The sequence below is a fragment of the Lactuca sativa genome, chromosome 7, assembly GCF_002870075.4.
Source record: "Lactuca sativa cultivar Salinas chromosome 7, Lsat_Salinas_v11, whole genome shotgun sequence".
NCBI lineage: Eukaryota > Viridiplantae > Streptophyta > Magnoliopsida > Asterales > Asteraceae > Lactuca > Lactuca sativa.
The window spans coordinates 51,252,201-51,273,314 of NC_056629.2; the positions used below are offsets into that span (position 1 = coordinate 51,252,201).

At 33.7% G+C, this 21,114-nt stretch overlaps 6 protein-coding genes across 10 annotated transcripts; 4 read left to right on the top strand and 2 right to left on the bottom strand.

Moving 5' to 3' along the window:
• Positions 1-3,139: 3,139 nt before the first annotated feature.
• Positions 3,140-6,291, top strand: LOC111905216 (protein FIP1). Of its 4 annotated transcripts, none has more exons than XM_052765572.1 (13): positions 3,140-3,432; positions 3,782-3,873; positions 3,953-4,057; positions 4,137-4,186; positions 4,262-4,401; positions 4,495-4,550; positions 4,622-4,718; positions 4,805-4,889; positions 4,993-5,055; positions 5,137-5,196; positions 5,311-5,403; positions 5,499-5,561; positions 6,153-6,291. In XM_052765572.1, the coding sequence occupies exons 1-13, from the start codon at positions 3,377-3,379 to the stop codon at positions 6,180-6,182; spliced, it is 990 nt and encodes a 329-aa protein (XP_052621532.1). In that variant the 5' UTR covers positions 3,140-3,376; the 3' UTR covers positions 6,183-6,291. The 4 variants fall into 4 exon arrangements, with proteins under 4 accessions (XP_052621532.1, XP_042752245.1, XP_023756682.1 ...); XM_042896311.2 differs by lacking the exon at positions 6,153-6,291 and adding an exon at positions 5,668-5,889 and having other exon boundaries at positions 3,141-3,432; positions 3,949-4,057; XM_023900914.3 differs by lacking the exon at positions 6,153-6,291 and adding an exon at positions 5,668-5,889 and having other exon boundaries at positions 3,141-3,432; positions 3,782-3,843; positions 3,949-4,057.
• On the top strand, positions 6,167-7,847 carry LOC111905235 (uncharacterized). Of its 2 annotated transcripts, XM_023900929.3 has the most exons (6): positions 6,167-6,308; positions 6,518-6,649; positions 6,749-6,901; positions 6,978-7,153; positions 7,250-7,355; positions 7,448-7,847. In XM_023900929.3, exons 2-6 carry the CDS (start codon positions 6,518-6,520, stop codon positions 7,508-7,510), a joined length of 630 nt encoding a protein of 209 aa, XP_023756697.1. In that variant the 5' UTR covers positions 6,167-6,308; the 3' UTR covers positions 7,511-7,847. The 2 variants fall into 2 exon arrangements, with proteins under 2 accessions (XP_023756697.1, XP_023756704.1); XM_023900936.3 differs by lacking the exon at positions 6,167-6,308 and having other exon boundaries at positions 7,440-7,847.
• A 1,707-nt stretch (positions 7,848-9,554) lies between these two features.
• Positions 9,555-10,282, top strand: LOC111905273 (uncharacterized). Its single transcript, XM_023900967.3, has one exon. The coding sequence runs from the start codon at positions 9,589-9,591 to the stop codon at positions 10,147-10,149; it is 561 nt and encodes a 186-aa protein (XP_023756735.1). The 5' UTR covers positions 9,555-9,588; the 3' UTR covers positions 10,150-10,282.
• Positions 10,283-10,850: 568 nt separating this feature from the next.
• LOC111905262 (uncharacterized) lies at positions 10,851-12,288 on the top strand. The gene is made up of 7 exons (XM_023900956.3): positions 10,851-10,983; positions 11,057-11,311; positions 11,395-11,431; positions 11,500-11,565; positions 11,642-11,746; positions 11,826-11,982; positions 12,063-12,288. The coding sequence occupies exons 1-7, from the start codon at positions 10,886-10,888 to the stop codon at positions 12,203-12,205; spliced, it is 861 nt and encodes a 286-aa protein (XP_023756724.1). The 5' UTR covers positions 10,851-10,885; the 3' UTR covers positions 12,206-12,288.
• Positions 12,085-14,128, bottom strand: LOC111905257 (pentatricopeptide repeat-containing protein At3g12770). The gene has a single exon (XM_023900944.3). It carries the CDS (start codon positions 13,937-13,939, stop codon positions 12,248-12,250), a length of 1,692 nt encoding a protein of 563 aa, XP_023756712.1. The 5' UTR covers positions 13,940-14,128; the 3' UTR covers positions 12,085-12,247.
• Positions 14,129-17,788: 3,660 nt separating this feature from the next.
• LOC111905282 (uncharacterized) lies at positions 17,789-21,008 on the bottom strand. The gene is made up of 6 exons (XM_023900977.3): positions 19,338-21,008; positions 18,838-19,265; positions 18,597-18,758; positions 18,438-18,513; positions 18,201-18,356; positions 17,789-18,132 (listed from the first exon to the last, which is right to left on the bottom strand). Exons 1-6 carry the CDS (start codon positions 20,787-20,789, stop codon positions 18,004-18,006), a joined length of 2,403 nt encoding a protein of 800 aa, XP_023756745.1. The 5' UTR covers positions 20,790-21,008; the 3' UTR covers positions 17,789-18,003.
• Between the last annotated feature and the right edge of the window lie 106 nt (positions 21,009-21,114).

The following is a 21,114-nucleotide window of genomic DNA, read 5'->3' on the forward strand; positions in this document are numbered from 1 at the left end:
GATCTGAAGTTGCAACTTTAGATCTAGGTTAATAGTGAACTATGAAAGCTTAAAGCATCAGCCATGGGGTTTGATTTAGAGTATCTTTGTCCTAAAAACCTCCTTATAGCTTGATTGGAGCTTGTTGAGCCTTGCATGCACGTAAAGTTGGAAACTTTACGTGTGAATCTGGCCCTAGGAGTCCAGATCTGTGTATTGGAAGCAATGAAATGGCCTGAAATCGTCTGAATGAAGATGTTACGTATGGACTCGATGAGTCTGGGAGATGACTCGGCGAGTTGGGCTTGATATCAGACTTGAGTCGCATAGTAACTCGGCGAGTCACATGGGTAACCCGGCGAGTTGTATGAAGATGGGCAGGAACTCGACGAGTTGGAAGAACAACTCGGCGAGTCTGATGAAGATTGTCTTGGACTCGGCGAGTCGGGTCGCAAAACCCCGATCTCTTTCAGTTAAAGCCTTGGATTAGTGTTTCGGTTGGGGACTCAGTGAGTTGGTCAGGATGGAACTCAGAGATCATTGGACTCGGCGAGTCTTGGGGTGACTCGGCGAGTAGAGTCAACCAGGAAGGTTGGCTTTGACTTTGACTTTGACCAAGGGTTGACCAGTTTGACTTCCAAGGGTATTTTGGTAATCATTGATGTTTATTGGTTTGTTTATTTGGTAATGATCAGTGGTGGAGTTCGTGCTGGTGGTCGGAGCAGCGTGGTCTTATTTCTTCAAGTCGGCAGTTGCAGGTGAGTTATCCTCACTATAATAAGGGTTTTAAGGCACCAAGGCCGACCCATTGGATATGTTATCCTAGTAGTGTTAAATGTTAAGTATGAGTTAGTGTTGCATGCTAGTGGTTATGCCAGTTAGGTAGACCTGTAGGACTACCTGTGATGTTATATGATTATTGCATGCTCAGTAGTTATGTTATATGTTATGTGGGTTGGGTTGAGGTTGTACTTCTCCATGCGGTAGCCAACAAACCCTATAGTATTCCAGATATGAGCTGAGGGCCCGGTAGGCATTACAGACTCATACTGAGGACTCGGGAGTATGCCAGATATGAGCTGATGGCCCGGTAGGCATTCTAGACTCATACTGAGGACTCGGGAGTAAGCTAGATATGAGCTGAGGGCCCGGTAAGCATTCCAGACTCATACTGAGGACTCGGGAGCATTCCAGATACGAGCTGAGGGCCCGGTCGGCATTCCAGACTCGTACTGAGGGCTTGGTGGCAATCCATATGTGAGCTGAGGGCTTAGTAGGCATTCCAGACTCACACTGTGGGCCCAGGGGTATTCCAGTCTGTAAAGTTGTGGACCCGTTACGTGCTGTTCTGTTCAGTTCGTTATGATATGTTATTATTGACATGGTTATGTGGACTGTATGTGTATCGGTATTTTGGGGGTAACTCACTAAGCTTTCGGGCTTACAGTTTCAGTTTATTGTTTAAGGTACATCAGGGGATCGCGGCAAGGCAAATGCGTGATCGTACAACTCCTCCTATTATATTTATGTTTCTGGGAAAACTTTGATAATTAGTATTTTGAAAACAAAGTTGTAATGTTTTGATGAACTTGACATGTCTTTTTAAAGTTTAAATTGGTTTGAAAATTTTTGGGTGTTACACCATGTCATCAACCACACTCCATTCAACTTTTATTCAATCATAATCATCACTCATTCAACTCTTATACTACTTGCATTATGGATGCTTTTATGGATCTAGACCGTTGGCATCATATATTGTTAATATATGTATAAATTATCATGTAGTTTAAAATAATTACAATGTTTTATATATTTTTAATACAAATATTATTATTTTGAAGTTAATAACAAATACATAATTATTTTAAATAACATATATTTATAAATATTTTAACTGTATAATCGTGTTATATGCATTACAAGACATTAGCATTTAACTCTATATATGTTGTGTGATAGCTAAAACTTTAGAACTTGGTTACATAAACATAAATTTCCTTAATCTCCATGGCTAGGATTGAAGTTGGGCTTTGATTAAATGGTTATCATATAAAAATCATTTTTATATAATTTTAGTAGTATTTTGATATGAAAATGATTATATAAGGTTGGTAGGAGTAGGGATGAAAGTGGGTCCAAATCCGAACCGGTTAACGAGATTTTGTAGAACCAGAAACCAAACCGATATATATAAATCGGTTCCGGGTAAAGTGGGTCTAGAACCGGATAAAGTGGGTGTAGACCCGGAAAAATCGGATTTTTTTGGTAATTACTCACTACTTAGTGGGTTGAACTTTTAAATTTTTCATATTGATATCCCAACTTTAGGGGACTGTAACTCATTGAATATGAAACCAAAATTAACAAAATTATAGTCTAAAATCATGTACAAACTCTAAAATACACTTTGGAAAAACCAGCATGTCAGTCTGACTTTAAACGAACGAGACATGTGTTAACATTTTCACAGAATACAAAGTACAAAAACAAATAGCTAAAAAGTTTAAAAATTTTCAGTTTTGATATCCCGACTTCAGAGGACTGTAAATCATTGAATATTAAACCAAAAATGACAAAAACATAGTCTAAACTCATGTACAAAGTGTAAACTACAAGTTGGAAAAAGCGCATGTCAATCCGACTTCGAACGAATTAGATATGTATGTTTTAAAACTTTCACCGAATACAAAAAAATTGAAAAACTAAAAACTTCCAACTTTAATATCTCGACTTTGGGGGACTATAAGTCAATGAATATAAAACTAAAAATGACAAATTTATAGTCTAAAATCATGTACAAACTCTAAACTACATGTTGGAAAAAACTACATGTCAATCAAAGTTGAAAAAAATGAGATATGCATCTTTTAAACGTTTCACAAAAACTAGTTCCGTCCCTAAAAATGGTTCCAGTTCCTAACACCGGTTTCGGTTTTTAGACCCGGTTTATCCGAACCCGATGAATTCAAACCCGTATTACCTGAAACCCGGATAAAGCCAATTTTTAAATCTGAAACCGAAACCGATTTTATATATTCCGGTTCCGATTTCGGTCCGATTTTCCGGTTCTAAATCTCGTCCTTAGGCAGGAGCAACATGGTGGGTGCCAAGCTCCATGTAGTGTAACCACATTCACACCTTACAGCCTAAAATGAAACAAAACATTTGCTAAAGTCGTTGATATTTACGACAATAAGCCCCTACCAACCTCTTTTTAGACTAGGTTATCCAGTCCTCATGCTTTGATTGTTGACATCAAAGGAAATAGCCATTTTGTTTCACTATCGCCATCAATTTATTCTTCATCACAGTCGATTGTACAAAGGTGTTCCCGTAATCTGAAAGAAAGGTGTGTTAACTCTCAACACTATAAATCTGAAAACCCTACACGATCATGTCGTCGGATCGACATGCTGCCTCCAATTCAGCATCTCCCCAAGACAGCAATCTGTAAGTTGTGTATTCTCCTTTTTTTTTTAGTTTGATTGCTTATTCGACTAATAATCTGTGTTCAATTTGAAATCACATGAATTACTCTGCAATTTCATTTTTTTCTGTTTATGGGAGTATAAAACCAGAGCTTACGATCAAAATTCAACTTCACCAGTTCCAGTTTCAACCCATAGAATTGTTTCTTCCAAAACACAGTATTGTTTAGTCAACTGGAGTCCAAGATCTATAAAATTAGAGCTAATTTGATCAAATACGAAACTTATTTTTCCCCAAATTTCAACCCTAACGAGCTTGTTTAAACTTAATTGGTTGACAACGACATTAACTTGTTCTTCATTCGCCATAGATTTCTTGATATATCCAACGAGGCTCCTTTATCTGGACAACGCAAACGCACAGGCATCATGGGTAGCATTTTTTACTGCTTACTTTTGGCAAGTATAGTGTCTTCTTTCTTCAATAAAAGCACATCACCATCAATGGTAAAAGGTCTAATTTCTTTGATTCATATAGTCAGGTTATGCCGCTTTAGCTGTAGCAGCTCCATGGATCTTCAGATCCAAGCAAAAGCTGTTATCACAGTGGCTCTGCACATCCACCATTATTCTCTTAGTTGTCACAGGTTCTTACTGAATTCTATTTAAGCTGATCTTTGATAGTTTGATTGACATCAAGTATGATGATAGCTATCTTCTTTGCAGGCATATTCCAACAATACATGGTTTATCAAGTCAAGAAAATCAGATTACAGGTAACAACTAGCTCACAACCACATACATTCTTTTGATACATAATCATAAGATTGATTTTGATTTTCATTGTGTAGGGTTACTATATATTTAGTCAAAAATTGAAGCATATTATTCGATTACCATTTGCCACTATGTCATATGGTACTTGTGCAATGCTACTGGTGATGGTTTGGGAACCCCATATAAGTATCCTTCCAATTTCCATGTTACTCAGGTAATTCATTACTAAAATCTTAAAAATGAAACCCTAATTTTAAAATTTGGGAATTGGGATTTTCTTACTTAAGTTTGTTATAATAAATTTCAGGATTATCATGGTGGCTGAAGCTATCTTTGCTGCCTCTTTCATGAGTATCTATATCGGTTAGTTTATTAATATGAAAAATGACACTTTTTTTTTTGGTATTATTACTTAAATGTTAAATTAATTACAGGAAATGTTCACCAGTATAATTCATTGGATACCCAACCAGATGTTTTAAAATCTTTGTATTCTCCTCTACAGCAATCAAGCTCCTTAGAAGGGTTGAGGTATGAGTTAAATATTTTCCATATTTATCTTTTTACATAAATGAATTATATAATTAATTAATTACTAATATTATTATTTATAACAGCTATTATGATGGTGGTAGACTCTCTGATCAGCAAATGGCTTTGCTACAATATCAGCAAGAGAACCTTAATTTTTTGAGTGAAGAGGTATAACTATAAATAAAAAAATATAAAATGTTTTTTGCATTTAAAAAGTTGCTATATTCATTTATATATATATTTTAATTTTTTTTTTTTTTATAACTTGTAGATTCTGAGGTTACAAGAATGTTTACTTAAATATGAAAGATCTAGTGATGGTGTGACACCTCAGGTAATATTTGCCAATTGCCATCTGTCATTTATTTATTTATTTTTGTTGTTGTATTAAATTCCCATTGAATGTAATTTGCAGGTTGATCTTGCTTATTTATTAGCAGCTCGTGATCAGGAACTACGAACACTTTCATCTGAGGTGAATCTTGATATTTTGTTTTTTTGTTTTTTTTTTTTTTTTTTTTTTTTTTACTTTTGTGTTATGGAATATGAAATTTATATATGAAAAAGATAAAGAATGTTTTTTTTGTAGATGAATCAAATGCAATCTGAGTTAAAACTTGCACGATCTTTGATTGCTGAGAGAGACTCTGAGATCCAACGTGTACATATAACCAACAATCAGGTGAGTTTCTTGATTTTAAATATATAATTAATTTTTGTAAAGATATTAATGCTAATGATGTATTATGTATTATGTATGTGTATGTATATGTATAGTATGTGGAGGAGAATGAAAGGCTACGAGGCATACTAGGAGAATGGAGTAGCAGAGCAGCTAAGGTAGTTTATTTTTGTTTTATTATTTTTAATATATATATATTTTATGTGTGAAAATTGAAAATGATTTTGTTTATATATATATTATATTATATAAAAAAATATATAGCTTGAACGAGCATTGGAGGTTGAGAGGATGTCAAACATGGAATTACAAAAAAGGACATCAGCACCAAAAGGAAGGAGCCCGCCCTCCTAGAATACATTATACATGTATAATTTTGATTTAGTATGTAGTTTAACAAAAAAAAAAAAAAACAAAAATTGTAACACATCTTTTAGGGTTATAAACTTATAATGAAATATATGTCCTTTGGACACTGATCACTAACATTCCAATTGCTTACGTCACACATATTTTGTCCACCTTGGCATCTACATGGCGATCAAATTGTAAACTCTCTCAATCTACAAAAGAACAACATTTTTGGAAAGCGTGGACGTTTTTTTTTTTTTTTTTTTTTTTTTCATATTAACTTTGACAAATACATTATACATACAATGTTTGAAAAAAAGAACCAAATGGTTAAGTAACATTCTATAAAAAATTGAAAATGCTAATCAATGGGCTTGGATCCAAATGGATATATGTAGGTTTGGGCCTTTGGGGCTTATGGCTTTTAAAGTTTAAAGAAGCCCATTTCCGCAATTGACAAACAAAATCTTTTGATAAGCTTCGTATCCTCAGTTCCTCACTACGAACTTCGTTGTTTTCATCATCTATTCTACACAGTTGTTCGTCATCAGCAGGTACTTATACATATATATATCCTTTCAACTTTGAATCTCCTGGGATTCCACAGTCGTCGTTGGGTTTTGATTTGATTTGATTTAATTTGGGGAACTTGTTATGAAACTCTACCCTTTGAGCTTATGTTTTATCAATACAAATAGTTTACTGGGGAAATAGGAATAGTTGCTTTTACTTTTGGTGATTGATTGTAAATTAGATTTTGAAGATGGATGCGGGTTCAAACGGGGAAGAACCCAAATCATGGGATGAGTTATACAGCATAGATTTGATGCCTTCAGAGTTGTTTTTGAAGTTCAGGGAAGAACTACAAGGATTTCGATTAGGTCTTAATTTGGAGGTATCGTATTTGTATTTCATCGTACACTTGTTAATTTCCATTTTCCTTAAATTTCACATCATATCAAGTTTTTATTCGAAAACTGTGATTCTGTTCCAGTTCTACAACGCCCCGATGAACGAATGCCAAGCAAAGCTGGTTGTGAAGCCATTGTCAAACGAGCGAAGATGGAAGTTCATATACGAGCCTTTACATCATGACATACGCCTTGTTTCCAAGAAGATTCCTCTAACCAAATTCCTAAATCTCCAGGTTTAATCACACATCTCTCTTAAGTCTCATCATACAATTTCTTCTGAAAAAACTTCAATCAATCAATAAATCACAGGTAGGAATCGGACACAGCTTTCAGTTGCATGCAACTGGTTGGAAATGGAAGCTTACCACTTGTTTAGGTGGAGATGGTATATCTCGTATCAGGAACAAGACATCTCTAGGGTTGTTCCCTGGTGTTGATTTGAAATTTGGATGGAGGGCAGATTATGTGCTTCCAGAATTCACAGGGCAAGTATCCATTTAAATACATTCCTTCTACTTGATCTTTTTTTTTTCTTGAGATTTGAATTATGGATGTGAAGTTAATTTGTGGGATTTTGACAGGGGTGTGGGGACTGGTGAACCATTGATTAACATGAACTCTGGTAGATTAGAAGCTTCACTTGACAGAATTGAGACCATTTTAACTCACAGATCTTCAGGTGATGAGGTATAAAGTATAAAATATATCTTTTTGAAATGTTTGATACTTTAGGAGAGTTCATCAGTTCCATGATTGAAGTTGACATTCAAGATTTGCAGATGCAAGATTTGGAAATGGAGAAACATGTCACTGGAACTATAAAATCTGATATGGAAGAATAGTAGTGTTTGTATAGGTTTTGATACTTGAAAAGAAAAGGGTTAAAAGTCAAATTCAGGTAAACTGTGAGATCTGTGAATTTTAGGTCACTAAGGGATTGTTTCTTTTTGACTTAACGGGTTTAATGAGTTGAGCATTTAATCCGAACAGCTATACCTTTTTTTTTTTTGACTTAATCTGGAGTGAATGACTTACTTAACAGGTTAAGCAAAAAACTCGGCTTAATGTAGTAAGATGGTATTCATTTATGTAGTAGTCCTTTTTCTTTCTTCTAACTCCTCTCATGTTAGTATATTGTGAAATTTGGTTTATTGAATGCAAGGTTAAATTGATCCTTTACTCACATTTACATGGTTTATTCTGTATATAAAACAACTTTATGTTCCGACATATCCATACATAATTTAATGGAGAAAAAGCAACATCTGAAATCTAAAAGTTTATAACCATTTAGGTGATGTTTCTTCTTAATTTAATGAACTTAATAGATGCAAAACTTTATACATACATATATATAAAAGGTTGTTTTTTTCTTACTTAATACAAACAATATATCTTAGTGAGTTAAGTGAAAGGTTGGCCACTTTATACATTGAGACTCTTTCATAATTACATTAATATCAAATGAACAACTACTAGAGCATCCATTAATATCAAATGAACAACTACTAGAGCATCCATAGGGTGTGTTTGGTGAGAGTAACTGGTAGTTGAAAGTTGTAGCTTTTATTTTTTTATGAGTAACAAAAGTAGCGAGAAACTTTTGAATATGTAAACACATTTTGAAGGGCAATTCTGGAAATTGATTTAAAAAGATCAGTAGCATTTTGTTAAACGTTACATGAAGTAGCTTTTAAATTTTGAACGTTTCGTTTAAACTAAAAGCTAAATGTTCGTACTGTCAAACAAAACTTTTTGTTTAAACTAAAGCGTTTTGTCAAAAACTGGACGCTTCCAAATGCTCCATGCCAAACACAGCCATAGTAGGAGCTTTTTAAAATCTTTTTGCGTCAAAAAGCCAATCTCCTATTGCGGAAGGTTTTTTATCCGTAAATTTTTTCAATAAGTTTGTGGAGTTTAAGATTGTTAAAATTACGATCATATTTGTAGAATTATATAGTCCTATGATACTGGATATGTATTTTGATCTCGATCATACTTAAATCGTTTTTTGGTGAGATTGGAGGTAGAATCGTAAGATAATAAGATTGTTGTTATTTTTTTAAAAAAAATTAATATTGTGTCTTTGATTAACTAAGTGAATCAAATATGATGTATTTTTCAGGTTTTTAACTATTTGTTGTTAGTCGGTGGATGAAAATATATTTTTTTTAAACTGTTTTTTGTAAAATTTTATGATGCCGATTCAATTTTACGATCATGATATTGAAAATCAAAAAACAATCTTATATAAGATCTCTATCTTGACAACCTTGATTGTGCAGATATGATTTTTCTCTTCATATTTAATATAGTTTATTCCTTTTAGTTTATTAAATACACCAACAAATAAGCTTAATGGAAAAACTTTATTATACTGGACATATGTTAAAGATTTTTGGGTTGTTGAGGCTACAAGAAAATTCTCATTGAAAAACTTTGTAATTGTAGATACAATTATGGTTTTATTATAATAGTTTTGAAATGAATATTCATTTGTTATTTAGCATCATTTTATAACAAAACGGTAAAGTAGTAATTTACTTGTATGAGGACAGATTATTCAAAGCCAAATGGTAAAATATTTTGTAATTCGCAATTGACATTATGCCAAAATCTATGATTGTTTTGTTTAAAAGATTGTCATTTTGTTAAACAAATCATATCGTTTTAGTAGTATTTTTTTGTAGTTATCCCAAGATTACAACATGAACAATTATTCACTCTTTTCAGGATTTCAAAATTTGAATTTAGCATTTCGCCAAATACTGTGTGTATTACAGACATAAAGGAAGAAATATAATCATGAAATCTGAACGTTCAACACGAGAAAGGGACCCTTTTATCCACAACGGCTAAATCTCTTCATGTATAAAATTCAAAATCTTGAAACCACAAAAACACAAGATCTTGTTTGAAAATGGCTTCTTCTTCTTCATCTTCATCTTTTCCATATCTTGTTCTGGCATGCCTGAACTTCACTCTCTTCATCCTCTCCGCAGCTTCATTAGCACCAACACTCATCCTCAAATCATCACCAACTTCAATGGGTTGGGCACTTGTCATGGTTTCTTCAATCTCTCTCCTCTCATCTTTCATAGGCTTCTTCTCTCACTTTTGCTTCATGACTCATGTCACCCTCCTCATAGCTTCCATGGCTGCTCAAATGCTTGCAATTTTAGCCCTTTTCACAAAGGAAAAATCCAGTCTTTCGATGCTGAAATCACCAAGAGACCCGAGAGAAGCAATGGCGTTGGTGAGGGTGGAGTGTGGGGTGTTGGTGGCGATGTTTGTGTTGCAGGTGGGTGTTTTCTGTTTGAGCTGTGGTGTGCATTGGTGTTGGGTGAGAAAGTATGAAGGAATGGAGGCGGCGATGAGGAGGAGCAGGAGTAGAAGGGTGGCGGAGGAACCGGTGGTCATTGGTGGTGTAGGGATGAAAGGGAAAGAGTTGGAGAAGATGAAAGTGGATTTTGAAGCGTAAAAATGTTTTGTTTGTGATTGTGTGAAATCGAATCAAATGGTTGTTGTTACTGGTTATGTAACGAATCATTTTGATAACATTATTTATTTGTCATGTTTTAATATTTAAGTATTTATTTTGTAAGTTGATAAAACTCATTGCAAAAAATGGTATGATGGTCATTTTTGCAATTCAATTAAAAGTTGGGGAATTTTTTGTGAATTTCCCTAAAAATAATATCCTAAGAAAGGATGAAAAGTGGTGGCTAAAAAGCCTTCCACATGACATCCAATCAATGCCAATTGCCTACCAAAAAGTCAAAAATACCCCCAACACCACAATATAACAATGTTTCTCGTTTTTCAACATCCATAACCATCAAACCCAGATGGCAATTTCGTAATTATCCAAAATAAACACTCTTTCAAGAATCTGCTACAGGGTCTGTTTTTATTCTTGTGTTGCAGAATATACACTTCATTTTCTCTATAGTAAAAAAACCCTTTTTATATATACAAATGAATTGGTCAACAGCAAGTTTTCTTTTTTAAACTCCAGGAGGGCCCACCTTGCAGGTAGGAGATTGTGTTAAGCAACAAATTAGTATCTTTTTTGTATGTTTTTCTTGTATTTTAATCTTCTTAACCAACAAACCATTATTCTTTAATGGTTTTATGCTTGTGGGTTTGTCTCATCTTTTCTCAAGAACAATAAAGTTGAAGACTTTTATGTTCTTCTTCACCTGGGGCTTGAAGGAATGACAACAATCGGAATCCACAAACCCCATTTCACAATTCCAACCGGCTATGGACCCTGGCATCATCAATTCCATTCCAACCCATCAATCATCAAAATGTCAGTTTCTTTTTTCCTTTCTTTCTTTCTTTCTTTCTATTGAGATATCAAACTCATAACATTCTTTAAACAGGTCAATGAACTCAGGATCTTCACATGGCATAAAAAAACAAGATTTATCATTAAAGATTCAAGAAAACTATATTTGTAAATCAGAAACTACAAATCTTCAATTTGATCGCTTGCAACACCATGATCAACTATTTGTTCAAGACAAGAAACATGAATTCGGGCAGTTTGTTGCACGTCGGGCAGTTCTCGATGAAGAATATTGGGCAGCAGCATGGCTTAGGGCAGAAACCCACTTGGAAGATAGGAAAGATGATAGGTAACAATAAGAAAACATATAAAAAAAATTATTAAAAAAAAGACATGAATTCAACCGACACTAAAATCTTTTCAATAACACAGATTTGCTGATAGCTACAGAAGGAAATTTACAGAGCAGGTAACATCTTAATTACATTTTTGCCCTCAATTATAAGTATTAACAATATTTCATTCACATTTATATAGGAGTTTAATGCGCTAAAACGACAGTGTGAAACAAAACATGGACAAAAAAGTGCATGCATTGTCACGGTATATAATCTTTCATATAATTTTGCTTCCTATTTTATTATTTTATTTAACTTATTATTCCTTACAATAATATTAGGTAAAGAAAGAAAATGGGAATGAGAGACATACTGTACTGAAAAGTGTAGTTGGAACCCTTGATGTCAGCATCCGACCCTTCTTACATGGAGAGACCTTTCCAGGGGTAATTTGGTAAAATACCATTTTGATTCATAAACACCAATTCCAACTGTAGATAATCTAACAACAATCTTGAAACTTAGGAAAAAGTGAAAGCAACTATCTTCTTCAACACAGAAACAAAAGAACCAAAAAAACAATACGGTTATATAGCCAACTTATGTGTCGCCAAGTCAGCACGCAGACAAGGCATTGCAAGAAACATGTTACATTTCGCCATTAACACTGCCATGTCAGATGGTCAGATTTCATAGTCATAAACTTTGTAAAGAGGTTTGACTTGTTGACCAAGATCTTTTTTTTTTCTTTTTTCTTTACAGGTGTAGAACAAGTGTATGTGCATGTACACAGGAAGAACATAGCTGCACAAGAACTTTATAAAAAAATAGGATTCAAGATTGTTGATTTAGCCACCCCTCAATTATCAGGAGATAAAACATACTTACTTTGTTACATGGCATAAAAAAATGTATACATATATATAAATATATTCTCCATTATTGTATCAAAAACCAGTTAATAAAGTATGCCCACATATTCTTTTCATCTTCTTCTCATCCAAACATGTTCTCAATCTTGCAACATGTCCCCAAATATCAGCTCCAGCATACATATCAATCATAATGACATCACAACCAACATTTCGAGGGGTAATTTGGTAAATTCTATTAGCGAGTTCTAGATTCCCATGGATTCTACAAGCACTAAGTAAAGCTACCCAAACATCTACATCTGGCTGAATTGGCATATTCTGAATGAATTCATAAGCTTCTATAAGTTCCCCATTTTTCCCAAGAAGATCAACCATGGAAACACAATGATCAATTCCAGGAATGATAAAATAGTCCTCTGACATGCTTTTGAAATGCTTTTTTCCTTCTTCTATAAGTCCTGAATGTCTGCAAGCTGTTAAGATAGCCATGAATGTAACACCATTAGGTCTAATTCCTTCCTCTTTCATCTTTGAGAACAAAAACATTGCTTCTTTCCCATATCCATGAGATGCATAAGCCGAAATAATTGAAGTCCATGAGACTACACTTCTATGAGGTAAACTGTAAAACACATTTGAAGCTAAATCCAAACTCCCACATTTTGAGTACATGTCTATGAGAGCATTTGTAATTGCAACATTGGAATCCAAACCGTTTCTTTTCACTAACTCATGTACCCGTTTACCCATATCCAGTGATCCAAGACCCGCACATGCTGAAATAACACTCACCATTGTGATATTGTCAAAATTTATGTTCTTTTCTTGCATTGTATTGAAGAGTTGTATTGCTGCTTCATTGGAATTATTATGTTCATAAGAAGCAATCATTGCATTCCATGAAACCAGTGTTCGAGCTTCCATTTGATCAAATAAAGCTCTAGCTATCGTAACATTACCACATTTACCATATAATGCAATCAGAGAATTAGTAAGAGAAATATACGAGTCAACCCCGAGTTTGACTCCCAATCCATGAACCAACATTCCCATGTTCAAAAACTGTAAACTTGCACAAACAGGAAGAACACTCACAAGAGTTATAGCGTTTGGTTTAGTTCCAGAAGTGACCATTTCAATGAAAGTCTTCAATCCCTTGATTAAATATCCATTTTGTACGTTAGCTGCAACCATTGAAGTCCAAGTCACCACATTTCTTACAACTATGTCGTCAAAAGCTTGTTCTGAATCTAAAGGTTCCCCATTTTGGGCGTACATTGTCACCAAGGAGCTCTGAATGTACACATCTACATCGAACCCGTTTTTAATCACGTTACAATGCACTTGTTTACCTTCCTGTAAAGCAGATAGCATGGCACAAGATCTCACCACGGAAGTGAAAGTGTAGGTATCGGGTGATAATCCACTCCGATGCATGTTTCTGTATGTAAAAATAGCTTCTTTACAAGGCCCCAGATGGGAGTAACTCCGAATCAAAGTGTTCCAGAGGAAGACGTCTCGATGGGGCATTGCGTCGAACATCTGGCGGGCATAGTCCATTGTTGGCGATAAAGAAACCGCCTTGTTGATGAGTTTGGTGGATACGGGGAGACTTTTGTGGGATCCATTAGTGAGGATGAGAGCGTGAACTTGTTTCAATTGTGAAAGGGACGAACAAGAATCAAGAAGTTCGTTGAAACGAAAGTGGGTGGAGAAAAGGGGTTGAAATTTTTCCAAGAGTGAACGTAAAGAATGAGAGAGCATGAATGTATCACCTTCTAGTTTAAAAATACCCAAAACCAGATCATAGCCCTTTTGCTCGCACAAGAAGACCAGCTTTAAGCTTTTGACACCTAGAATTAAAGAGCTACCCGCTAGCAGATTACGCAAAATTAGATTGTTATGTAATTTACAATTTAGGGATTCATAGAGAAATATATCAATCTAAGAAGAAATTTTAATTTTTTTCTAAATTATAAAAATGTAACTAATTTACTACAAATTTAGGAAGTCCTACAATATTGTCTAATAGTAGTTTTTAGCTCTATTTACCAAAAAAAAACATTTTTTTGGCAATTTAACCATTAAAACCAATAAACACTTGCAAAATAACTTTTATAACGGGTTAATGCATGTTTTTGATTTTCTTTTTTATATATATTAAATTTATTTACAAAAATATATTAATTTATTAAAAAACTCAATATTAACATAACTTCTTTTTATCAAAAAACACAATAATGATAATCTATGTTATTTTTAGAATTTTTGTGATACTTTTTAATAAATATCATTTATATCTTATATAACTTAAGAGAATCTTGTTGATTTATTGCAAAAATTGCATTTTTTAAGTCAAATACAACTTTATTGTTGAATTTTTAGGTTTCGAGTGTAAAACTTTTACCATAAAACTATCACTTATCAAAGATCCTTTGACAATCGAACGTCATCAGTAGCCCCCACCAGCACCATCTCCAACCCACCTTTTGCATTCTTCATCACCGACCCACCATCATCACTATTGTTCACCTACTTTATTAATGCCTTACCTAAATGTAAGGTATTAATAAACACATTTTTTCAAATAAATTTAGTATATATATAAAAAGAAAATTGTAGAAAAACCCTTAAATTTTAACCTTAATAACGAAAAAAGTCATCCATGATTTTTTTGTTTGCAATTTAACCAAACTATAGAAATGATTCTAGTATAACTATTTAATGGTCTATATTTTTTGCAAAATTATTTAATGGTTTGTATGTTTGAGAAATTTGACAAAATTGCAAGAATGGTTCATATGTTATGTCACAGCTTGCAAATTTGGTCCAAAAAGGTTTGGATTCGCACGAATGGTTCAAAAGTTTGATTTTATTGCAAGTTTGGTCCAAAGTGTTTTAAACTTTTTTATAATGATGGGTTTGCCCTTTATTATTTTATTTTTTTAATTTTCTTTTACTATAATAATTAAAAATAAAATACAGCTCTCTCTTTCTTATTTGTTCTTGAACTCATGTTTCTAAGATGAAAAGATGAGGATGCAGATCCCGAGCATAAACATGATGAAGATGATCAAAATTTGTTGGGTTTTCTGGGTCTTCTTGATCAAACATGAAGATGGACAAAAAAATTTGATGAATAAACAATTTCTAAACCCCTTTGTATGTTCTTAACAAATCAAGACTCAAACTCGATTTCATGAACTCAATAACGAACTTCAAGAACTCAAGAACAATCTTCAACCTGCAAACCCAGATGAAATCGACTTTTAAGATTGGAGTAGATGGGAAATCTTTCAAGATCGAACTGTGTGTGTGTGTCTAACTTTCTTTTTCCCTCTGATGAACATTGTTTAGTGAGTGTAGAACACAACACACACATAAACATACAATGGGTGACCTTGGTTCTTGATTATGGATCTGAAATAAAACTCAAATCCAAAATTTGAAGGTGGGTACGTTCTTGGTTCTAAATCTGAAACGAAGATGAAGAAGGGTATATTTGAAATAAAAACCATCCACAAAATCCTACCTAAAGTGAAAACCCACCATCGATTTGAAACGAAGCTAAAGAAGGTTAGCTTGATGAACTACTGATCTGAAACATAAACCGACAACAAAACAAGGAGAGGATGTGGCTAACGGCCGCCCTTCTCGTTTTCTGAAACCCTAACATCGTCGCCACATATGTCGCTTTGAGATTTCGATGATGGTTGAGAGTGATGAACTGAGACAGGGGGATGACGGCAAAGACATGAGAAAAATGTGAAGTAGATTTGCTTCTATTCTGTTCGAGCTTCTTTTCGTTGCCATATTTGCTTCAAATATGTTCATTGATAGGTTCTGGTTTGGTTAGGGTGTGTGTTCATCAGATTTTGTGTGTGTGTGTGTTCATCTAATTGCATACGTGTGTGTTCATCAGATTTCGCGTGTGTGTATTCATCTGATTCGTGTGTGTGTATGTTCATCGAATTTTATGTGTGTGTATGTGTGTTCATTTGATTTCGTATGTATGTTCATCAGATTTCGTGTATGTGTGTTCATCTGATTTCATGTATGTATGCATGTACATATGATCTGATTTTATGTGTATGTATGTATGTATGGGTGTTCATAAGATATGTTTTTGAGATGATTTTTTGGCGGAGATGAAGTGGCAGGAAAAGTTTAGGTGGAGATGGTGGTGACAAACGGAGATGAAGTGGCAGAAAAAGTTTAGGTGGAGATGTGATGACAAACGACGGTGGTAGCGGTGGACGGTGGTGGTGACGTACGATGAGTGTTCTTGAATCTATGATTATGTTATTGGGTGTTTATCACACACAAACATATATATATATATATATATATATATATATATATATATATATATATATATATATATATATATATATATATATATATATATATATATATATATATATAGAGAGAGAGAGAGAAAGAGAGTGAGTGAGAGAGAGAGGTTGAGTGTTTCCTTTTCTATCTTTTTCTTTTTTTGATTTTTGTAATAAAAAAAACTGAAAAAAGGTAAAATAATAATGGCAAATATTTCTTTATAAAAAATTTTGAAAATTTTAGACCAAACTCGCAATAAAATCAAACTTTTGGACCACTGGCGCGAGTCCAAACCTTTTTGGACCAAACTTACGAATTGTGACATAACACATGGACCATTCTTGCAATTTTGTTGAGAAAATTATAGTAAATGGACTTTACAAAGTTATATTTTATTTAATAGTCTCTATGTTTAGGAAATTTATATAAATGATCCTATAAAATTATGTAAGAGCTTGTCAAACCATAAACACCAAAATTGTGATTCGTTAGCTCTATTTTAGTGATTTCATTCCAACCAACCTCTAAAATGATGGTTTTTAGATGTTTTTACATTTGACTTCTATATTTGGTGTTAAAAATGATGCAACACAAAAATATTGTGACTTTTGAAGGTTGATTAGAGTAAAATTAGCCTCTAAATTGATGTTTTAGAGGTCCATTGGAATTGACCTAATAATATTTGAGACAAAATTATAGAAACCCTTCATTTGTAATAGCGATATTAAGGATATTAAGGTGTTGTTTGTTTTTTTGAAACAAAAATTCATGAAATCTGCGGACCATCTCTGCAACTCTCTGTAGCAGAAGAGGTGGACCAAACGGCTGCAAACTGTAATAAAAAGTGTGTTTGTTTTTTAGCATCTGCATGCTGCAAATATTAAAAAAATAAAATAAACTGATTTTATATACTGAAAATAATTTTTTTAATAACGAAAATTTAATAATATATGACATTTCAACAAGATTTTATAATATTTCAGCAAAAAAATAACGATATTTCAATAAAAAAACAATGATATTTCAACAAAATCTTATCAATGACGAAAAATCAAAATATCCTATACAATTTCCGAAATTCTAATAATTTTTTATGACAACTCCAATAACTCATTTGATTATGTAATGAATTATTATTTAGTATATCTAAGTATGTTTTTTTATATATAAAGAAAATGCATTTTTTATGTAAATTATTATTTAGTATATCTAAGTATGTCTTTTTAAAAATGAAGTAAATTAGTTAAATCTCTCTTTTTTCTTTATGCAATCATTAACTTTTACTAAAATGATCATTTACTATAACCACATTCACATCAAATACATAAACAATCATAAACACAAGTCACAAACCAAAACATCAACCATCTCACCTTTTCAAGTTACAAATGAAACAACAAGTCATTCATACCAAAAGACAACAACATGATATCACATTCACAAATGTATAACAAAAACCATGTTGGTCGACAACTTTGTTGGCATCAAACGTTTCAAGTTGCTGATGAATATCTCAATGGTAGAAGATCAGCCATCTCAACGTTTTTTATTATTTCACTCTCTTTTAAACCAATCACTTTCACCTCCTCATTCGAGTGTCCATCCAAAAACACATTCGTAATCTGCAAAATAAACCTCACATCAGCTTTATTTCATATATTTACACAATAAAAATAAAAAAAATACATACTTGAGTGCACCCAAATAATTTGAGTGTTCTTAATGATAAACAGCTATCTACAATCAATCCAACAGCTTCATTTGTCATATTCCTACACCATGATAAATCCAAACTTTGGAGATTTCTTGCATGTTTTGCAAGTGATAAAGCAGTGTGATTAGCAACCTGAAATTTTTTTATAACATTAGTGACAACAAGCATTAAAAAAACACGATTTTTTTTATTTCATTGAGACCAAAATGATACCTTATCAACATGATTGAGTGATAGTTCCTTCAAAGATTGTCCACATGCTTCAATATATGCAGCTACAGCCTCATCGCTGATTACAAAATATCAAAAACTTATACAAAATTCATTTATGAATATAAAATATAAGAAACATGGATAAAAAAAATTAAAAACCTGAAAACATTGCGACCAAATTTCATAGTTTGAATTCCTCTACAACCATTTGCAAGATGTCCAATTGCAGTATCAGTCAATCTACACAGATTTGTCAAATCAATTGAACATAGCCCTGGACAACTTTCTGCAATTGCTTTCAACGACTTATCTGTCAATTTCCTGACCAAATTCAAAAATAGAAATTGAAAAAATCAATACGAGTTAAAATTGGTAAAAAAAAAGAAGAAAAAAAACTCACGTGCAATCTGCCAAAATAAGCTCTTTTATGTTGTGGCCACGAACGCCCACCAACTGTTTGATGAAAGAATCATTCACAGTTTCAAAGCGGGAGATTGACAAAACTTCCAAATGTTGTAACTTTAATAAAGCGGGAAGAATTTCAATAGGATCAAGACCAAAACATTCATCAATGTACAACTCTTTAAGAATCGATCCTAATTTATCAGCTAAGTTTATGATTCCTTCAGAAGTGAGCAAAGAACAGCATCCAAGATTTATAGATCTCAAAGAAGGCGCTGAAGTAAGAAGAACATTAAGTCCAGCATCTGAAAGCCTACATGCACCTCTCAGGGATAAATTAGTCAATTCAGACATCTTCAAGTGAGCCAAGGTTGTGAATAAAACATAGTCTGGTAAACATCTCCCACATTGATCCAGTTGTAGTACCTAAATTTAAACAAACTTTTAGTAAGAATGAATGATGGAAATATGGTTTTAAAAAGGAAGGAATGAATTTACATTGAGTTTACTGATATCAGTCTTGTTAATGGTTTTGGTCAACTGTTCTTCACTTAACCATGAACATTCATGTACACGTATCTCAGAAGGGGACCCACTTGCTAATAGGTCAAGAAAATGAGGGTTCATTTTGCGAGTGTCACAAAGTTTTTGTGTAAGTTTGTGTCTAATTACATCAGGGACACTTTCAAGGGAAGTTATTGCATCTACATTTTCAGCAATGATTGGCATGCATAATTCTTGAAGTGATGGGGCTACTCTCTTCTTCACAGGTTTTGTTTTTGGAACCCATGTCAATGGAATAGAAGGAAGGATCTCTGAAGTCAAACTGTTTTGTTGACCTGTGTTTGCTGCTCGATCTTTGATTATTTTCATGGCAGTTGAGAAAGGACCAGGCCAATCTTCCACCACCCCATTTTCTTCTGTTTGTGGTTCAAGTTGTTCATCTTCATCTTCTTGTTTTTCTTCTTGAATTGAGAAATATGCAAATCTTGAAGCATTTTCTCTTGCTATGTTTTTAAACCTTTCCTTATTTCTAGTGCTAGTTTCAGCTCTTTCAACATTTTCCTGTTGGAGGCTTACATGTGAATCATCCTTACTATTACTGATATTTGATGATGAATCAGCTTCACCTACTTTCCCCTTCCCTTTTTCTTCAATCTTGTGTATGTTGCTCCTCATTTTCATGGTATCACTTATATCATCAATCTTCATTTCTTCAGCATCAGAAATCTTTATCTTTTTCTCTAAACCCAATTCACCATAATCCACCAACACCCCTTTCTGTTTATCTTCAATAGTAAGACTCGCTTGACTTGCTCCATTAACGACTGTCTCACTTTTTACCTCTTCTGTTCCCTTTTCATCCTGACAAGAAGACAGTTCTTTCCCTGGGTTTAAAAGCTTCTTACTTGATCTTAAGTTTAAGCTTTTATTTCCTACATCACTTTCTTGAACTGATTCAGAACCCAAGACATTAAAATCTTGACTCAGAAGCCTTCCATTCTTCACCTTCTTTGCACTCGGGATCTCTTCTTTATCTTTATCACATTCTTCAGTACCCAAATCAGACACCAACATACTATTTGCTTCACTTGGAGCCCTAACATTACTTACATCACTCTCATAGCCACCAGATTCACCATTTCCCTGATTTAAAGTCTTTCTCTTCCTTCTAGAAACGACAATCTCGACAAAGTTACACGAACTTGACTTCGAGGAGAGTCTTGCACTCCTTCTCAACTCTTGGTTCGAAACAGACCCTGACCCTAGCTTGTCGGAACTTTGAACCAACATATGCGGGCTCGGGGTTGTTTCATATGACGACTTATTCGTCGACTCAACTTCTTTTGCAGGTGTTGATGGTTCGATTTGAGCCCCATTTTTAACGGGTTTATGCGAATGTTCGTTCTGAGCTACAGAAACAACTTTCCTTGACCTTAAAACCGTCATGTCTATGAATTTTTTTCTAGTAAAATCAAGATCGATTGGTTGATAGTGTGCTAAAATGTATGGATGATAAAAATTAGGGTGTGGAACTAAAGATAGAGAGATCCTAGACTTACTTGATTGGAGAAAAGCGTCTGGTGATGTTGAGATGAAGGTGAAAGGAAGACAGTGAGGGTTTTAGGTGTTTAAATCGAGGGAGATGAGTCGTAAAGAGCTTGTAGGGCAAGATTGCATTCCCGCCAAATCCAAGGTCGTTGATTCTGAGTTTGGGCTTTTGAAACCCAATTCAGGTTAGAGGTTAGGGCTTTGGCCCTTATTTTCAATACAA

Coding starts and splice junctions, on each gene's coding strand:
- LOC111905273 (XM_023900967.3), top strand. CDS start 9,589: ATGGCTTCTTCTTCTTCATCTTCATCTTTTCCATATCTTGTTCTGGCA.
- LOC111905262 (XM_023900956.3), top strand. CDS start 10,886: ATGACAACAATCGGAATCCACAAACCCCATTTCACAATTCCAACCGGC. Junction 11,566..11,641: donor AAAGTGCATGCATTGTCACG/GTATATAATCTT, acceptor CAATAATATTAG/GTAAAGAAAGAAAATGGGAA. Junction 11,747..11,825: donor ATGGAGAGACCTTTCCAGGG/GTAATTTGGTAA, acceptor CTTGAAACTTAG/GAAAAAGTGAAAGCAACTAT.
- LOC111905257 (XM_023900944.3), bottom strand. CDS start 13,939: ATGCTCTCTCATTCTTTACGTTCACTCTTGGAAAAATTTCAACCCCTT.
- LOC111905216 (XM_042896310.2), top strand. CDS start 3,377: ATGTCGTCGGATCGACATGCTGCCTCCAATTCAGCATCTCCCCAAGAC. Junction 5,197..5,310: donor TACGAACACTTTCATCTGAG/GTGAATCTTGAT, acceptor TTTTTTTTGTAG/ATGAATCAAATGCAATCTGA. Junction 5,404..5,498: donor TACATATAACCAACAATCAG/GTGAGTTTCTTG, acceptor GTATATGTATAG/TATGTGGAGGAGAATGAAAG.
- LOC111905282 (XM_023900977.3), bottom strand. CDS start 20,789: ATGACGGTTTTAAGGTCAAGGAAAGTTGTTTCTGTAGCTCAGAACGAA. Junction 18,514..18,596: donor TTTGGTCGCAATGTTTTCAG/GTTTTTAATTTT, acceptor TTTTGTAATCAG/CGATGAGGCTGTAGCTGCAT. Junction 18,133..18,200: donor AATTATTTGGGTGCACTCAA/GTATGTATTTTT, acceptor TTTATTTTGCAG/ATTACGAATGTGTTTTTGGA.
- LOC111905235 (XM_023900929.3), top strand. CDS start 6,518: ATGGATGCGGGTTCAAACGGGGAAGAACCCAAATCATGGGATGAGTTA. Junction 7,154..7,249: donor GTGCTTCCAGAATTCACAGG/GCAAGTATCCAT, acceptor GGATTTTGACAG/GGGTGTGGGGACTGGTGAAC. Junction 7,356..7,447: donor ACAGATCTTCAGGTGATGAG/GTATAAAGTATA, acceptor CAAGATTTGCAG/ATGCAAGATTTGGAAATGGA.